The sequence below is a fragment of the Salvelinus namaycush genome, chromosome 35 (genome assembly GCF_016432855.1).
Source record: "Salvelinus namaycush isolate Seneca chromosome 35, SaNama_1.0, whole genome shotgun sequence".
NCBI classification, from domain to species: Eukaryota; Metazoa; Chordata; class Actinopteri; order Salmoniformes; family Salmonidae; genus Salvelinus; species Salvelinus namaycush.
Genome location: NC_052341.1, coordinates 32,020,856 through 32,026,222, shown reverse-complemented (window position 1 = coordinate 32,026,222; position 5,367 = coordinate 32,020,856). Strand labels below are relative to the sequence as shown.

Below are 5,367 nucleotides of genomic sequence, written 5' to 3'. Positions count from 1 at the left end.
ACTTAATTTAGTGGTCAACCAATGCATTACTTTAGTGTACAAGTGCAGGCACTGAAATCAATGTGCTTTCTGCACGCTTACGAGGATGTGGTCATGTACACAAACATGGAATCTGCAATAGCTGTGATTAGATGTTGCCCTAAGGACCAGGTAAAAATAAGGCAGTATTTATGCATCTGTACCTTCAAGTACACTTAAAAAAGTTGCACCTGAATGCACCGCTTAATCATATTGCATAAATAGCCAAACGCAGGGGCGCAACTTTGGTTTTAGAAGTGGGGGAGATATAATTCTTATGCTCTGTCAGATAAACACTCCAAACAGCCTACCATACTGCTCGGAGGCGTCCGCATGGCCCTAAAGCACATAGTTGCCTCGTTTTGTATCACAAAAATGCCATTTCAAAATGTGGGGGAACATGTCCCCCCATCCCCAGTGAAAGTTGCGCCCCTGCCAACATGTAATGGTTTCTGAGAAGCTGAATTGCATGGTTCTGCACTACACATAAGGTAAGCCTGTCCCTGATCATACTTAAGTGTTGCTGCATGTGGTCAAACATCCGCTCCCAGTCCACCTTCAGTTGCACCTCCTGGCCCACCTTTAGGGCTGAACCCACAAAGTGCAAAGCCTCAGCCCCCTGCCATGTCACCTGCAGCACCGGCACATCCCCAATCAGCCCGTGGTCATCTGGCTGGTGATGGAAGATACTAGGTCTGTGTCCTACCACTTCCAGCCCACCTCAACAATGGCCCCATCCTTATCTCACCAGAAAGAGAGAGGTAGTTCAGTGACTTCAAAGATGATAGATAAATGTTTAAAGCTTCTTTGAAAATCTATATCAATCAGAATTAAAATGTAACAGGTATTGGTATACATGAATATAAACTAAACTTATTTGCAGATGATCTCATGATATACCTGACCGATTTTGAAAACTCAATGCCCCCGCCTGCTAAAGTATATTTTCAGAATACTCCACAATCTCAGGATGTAAAATGAACGTCGAAAAAGAACAACTCACGATCTACAACAATCCTTTAAGTGGACCACAAAAAAGACCAAATACTTAGGATGCTTAATAAGTGACAACAAACAAATATATAAAGAGAACTTTATCCCATTACTCAACAATATGAAAGCAGACCTAATTAAATGGAACAATCTTACCAGAAATCTGACAGGTAGAGTAGACCTCTTCAGAATGGCATGGCTCCGAAAGTTGTTATGCCTATTCTCAGTAATACCAACTACTCCACCAAATAAATCATTTAAAAAGGTATACTCAGTCATAAGGCTTTATATGGACAAATAAAACTCATAGAATAAAAATGAAAGTTTTACATCTTCCTAAGTCTGAGGGTGGTTTTAACCTTCCAGACTTAGAATTGTATCAACTCGCTACCAAAGGCTTTGACTTGCTACATATAGTTAAATACACTAAAGAGGAACAATGGGTACATATTGAAGATGCACATGTTCATCCCAGAATCTTTTCACGTGTCCATTTGCAAAAGATAAAGCTAAGAACATTAACGACTTCATAGTTGAGAACACTATATGGAAGAAAATGTAACTTATTCTACAAAAAGTAGTATCACAATATCACAGAAATAAAATGGTGCAGTTTGAGGCCATGTGGGGGGGGGGGGGTGATGCAGGCGTCGGAGATGTGTGTGTGAGCATGTGGGCCTGGGCAGGGGTGATGTAGTTGATGTTTGTGCGATGTCGTTTGTATGTATATGTTTTGTATCGTTAACAAAAATGAAAGATTGAAAAAAAGAAAGAAATGAAGCAGCTTTCAGTTTCTGTCTTTCTTCTGGCAAGCTTTTCATCTCCCTCCCCCATGAAACAATCACATGCATTTATAAAGCCCCTTATACATCAGCAGATGTCACAAAGTGCTGTAACAGAAACCCAGTCTAAAACCCCAAACAGCAAGCAATGGAGATGAGTTCACAGAAGGTGGGGTGGTCCTAGAGTGAAAACTGAAAATGCCCCTTCTTTCCAGAGAGTTCCACTACAGCCTATAGAGAAAGGGGGGAGAGATATGTAGCTCGAGCAGCTGATAACATCTGATCTAAAAATAGTGCAGGGCCTAACAAATAGGCTGCGAACTATTCTGAGTAGGCTACTTGCTCTGTCAGTCAACCACAAAAGAACTATAAATGTCCAAGAGCGTATTATCTCCCTAGAACCAACAAGATGGCTATGTTACCGAAAAACCTTCCCAGGCCAGAGGACTGGTATGTACTGTATTGCTGTGAAGCCTTTTTCTCATTTGACAGATTACATCTACAAATGCAATATAACAATATGTTCATTATGTTTTCTCTGCTTCTAACAATAGTCAAGGAGCACAGGCTCTATGGTATGACCGGAAAAAATATGTCATCATTAATTTCATGGTGCAAAACCCCAAGGATGTTGAGGTTGATATTCAGGATACCTTTATAGTTTTAAGGTGAGTTTGATTCATTTGTAACCCTGAGGTGTGCATGATCTAGCAAATTTCAGACTTGATTTTTCTTACAAAAATGTCCATTAATTATAATTCACATATTAATGAGAGAGAGAGAGAGAGAGAGAGAGAGAGAGAGAGAGAGAAAGCGAGAGAGAGAGAGAGAGAGAGAGAGAGAGAGAGAGAGAGAGAGAGAGAGAGAGAGAGAGAGAGAGAGAGAGAGAGAGAGAGAGTGTGTTGGGCAACTATTCTAATGTGCATTGATATATTAAGAAGGCCTGTGTTACCACTCTATAATGACTGCTCTGACGAATAGGATATGTTGTTATTGCCAAATAACATTATATATCATTATAACCTACGCTTAATAACAATGTTTGTCTCTGGATTTGTGTCCATGACAGTTGTAAAGATGTTGATGACAACAGCATCTACAATCACATTTGTTTCTATGACAGAGTCATCAAATTTGTAAGTATTCACATTTCTCTGTCATATCAAAGTTCATTTGATTCTCACAATTAACAGAGATAACAGTTGTAAAGATTTATAAATATGCAGCATGCTTCAATGTTCAGCACGGTAATGTATTCAAAAAAATGGATCCAAGTTAACAGAGCATTATGGATACTGCAGTACATCATGCTAAAAGTAAGCTTTGTATATTTATCCAACAGGACTCCCAAGTGAAAGTCTATGACCGCAGTATCCACACCTTGATTAGGAAGGCTAAAGAAAATGTAGCATGGCCTCGTCTTCAGAAAGATGCCGATCTCAAGGTACTGGAACATTTGATCTTCCACTTAGACGAGCGAAGAGCAGTGTAAGGGTAGACTAATGCTTTGTGTGTTGGAGGTAGACTCCGCAATATGACGTCGTCGTGAACAGCGGAGCGCCAGAGACGATTTGTGCCCTCCCTTGGGGCATGCTCACACTGGAATGAGCCAATAGACTCGGTTGATTCAAAGGTTGTTATTGTTGACTACTGAAAGCAGAAAGTCACCATGCTACACATATTGCAGACTACCTTCTAACTGACAATATGCGTATCAACCTCTCTCCCAACATTATTCTGTCCCTTGTAGCCACATTGGATGGCTGTAGACTTTGATAACTGGAAAGACTGGGAGAATGAAGAGGACGAGGGAATGGCGGAGTACGAGCAATATTTTGACGTACGTGTAACTGCCAAATGGGCTTACTCTATGTCTATGTTTGAAGGTTTGCACATCAGTGTGGCTTTAATGAATGGTTTTCCATTTTAGATGATTCAGGATATGGGGAACAAGAAAGGAGGGCCACCTGCGATGGATGATCTTGATGATCTGGTTAGTACAGCAAGAATCCACCTCCACCTCCAATTCACATTTCACAACAATCATTAGAGACATATTACCCCTGACTTGTCAGCAAGTAAAGCAAGTGATGAAGTTTATCAAATGAGTTGTTTTCTCTCTCCACAGAGTGATTGAATACTTTTCTGAAGAGAGCTTTCCTCTGCATTGGACAGCTTGATGTGCATTGAAAATCGCTGACAAAGATTCATCAAAGATCATGTCATGTTGATGGATTTGTGTATTTATTGATGTTTGCTGTGAATGCGATGTGAATTAATATATTGAATTGCTAGGTATTTTTCCTGGTACTGTTGTCTGTGTAATTTGCAGTACTATCTATTGAATGTTCTTTATTAAATCAACTGAAGTCTTGTTTCTACTTTTCTGATATGTAACCTCTTAAATATACTGAATAAAAAATATAAACGCAACATGTAAAATGTTGGGACCATGTTTCATGAGCTGAAATAAAAGATCACAGAAATGTTCCATACACACAAAAAGTGAATTTCTCTCAAATGTTGTGCACAAATTTGTTTAAATCCCTGTTAGTGAGCATTTCTCCTTTGCCAAGATAATCCATCCACCTGACAGGTGTGGCATGTCAAGAAGCTGATTAAACAGCATGATCATTACACAGGTGAACCTTGTGCTGGGGACAATAAAAGGCAACTCTAAAATGTGCAGTTGTGTCACACAACACAATACCACAGATTACTCAAGTTTTGATGGAGCTTGCAATTGACTTGCTGACTGCAGGAATATCCACCAGAGCTGTTTCCAGATAATTTAATGTGAATTTCTCTACCATAAGCCACCTCCAACGTCGTTATATAGAATTTGGCAGTACGTCCAACCGGCCTCACAACCTCAGACCACGTGTAACCACGCCAGCCCACACATGCGGGATGGTCTGAGACAACACATCCGGACAGCTGATGAAACTGTGGGTTAGCACAACAGAAGAATTTCTGCACCAACTGTCAGAAACCGTCTCAGGGAAGCTCATCTGCGTGCTCGTCGTCCTCACCAGGGTCTTGACTTGACTGCTGTTCGGTGTCGTAATCGACTTCAGTGGGCAAATGTTCACCATTTGATGGTCACTGGCACGCTAAAGAAGTGTGCTCTTCACGGATGAATCCTGGTTTCAACTGTACCGGGCATATGGCAGACGTCGTGTTGGCGAGCGGTTTGCTGATGTCAACGTTGTGAACAGAGTGCCCCATTTTATCGATGGCCATTTGAATGCACAGAGATACTGTGATGAGATCCTGATGCCAATTGTTGTGCCATTCTTCCACGGCCGTCACCTCATGTTTCAGCATGATAATGCATGGCCCCATGTTGCAAGGAACTGTACACAATTCCTGGAAGCTGAAAATGGCCTACATACTCACCAGACCTGTCACCCATTGAGCGTGTTTGGGATGCTCTGGATCGACGTGTACGAAAGCATGTTCCAGTTCCCTCCCAACGTCCAGTAACTTCGCACAGCCATTGAAGAGGAGTGGGACAACATTCCACAGACCACAATCAACAGCCTGATCAACTCCATGCGAAGGAAACGTGTAG

At 41.3% G+C, this 5,367-nt stretch overlaps 1 protein-coding gene across 3 annotated transcripts; it reads left to right on the top strand.

Annotated features, from left to right (window-relative positions):
- The first annotated feature begins 2,041 nt into the window (after positions 1–2,041).
- Positions 2,042–4,226, top strand: LOC120029720 (putative protein PTGES3L). Of its 3 annotated transcripts, XM_038974990.1 has the most exons (7): positions 2,042–2,243; positions 2,348–2,461; positions 2,863–2,929; positions 3,136–3,237; positions 3,544–3,633; positions 3,724–3,786; positions 3,922–4,226. In XM_038974990.1, exons 1-7 carry the CDS (start codon positions 2,203–2,205, stop codon positions 3,928–3,930), a joined length of 486 nt encoding a protein of 161 aa, XP_038830918.1. In that variant the 5' UTR covers positions 2,042–2,202; the 3' UTR covers positions 3,931–4,226. The 3 variants fall into 3 exon arrangements, 2 of the variants coding, with proteins under 2 accessions (XP_038830918.1, XP_038830919.1); XR_005473596.1 differs by having other exon boundaries at positions 3,544–3,786; XM_038974991.1 differs by lacking the exon at positions 3,544–3,633.
- The last annotated feature ends 1,141 nt before the right edge of the window (positions 4,227–5,367 follow it).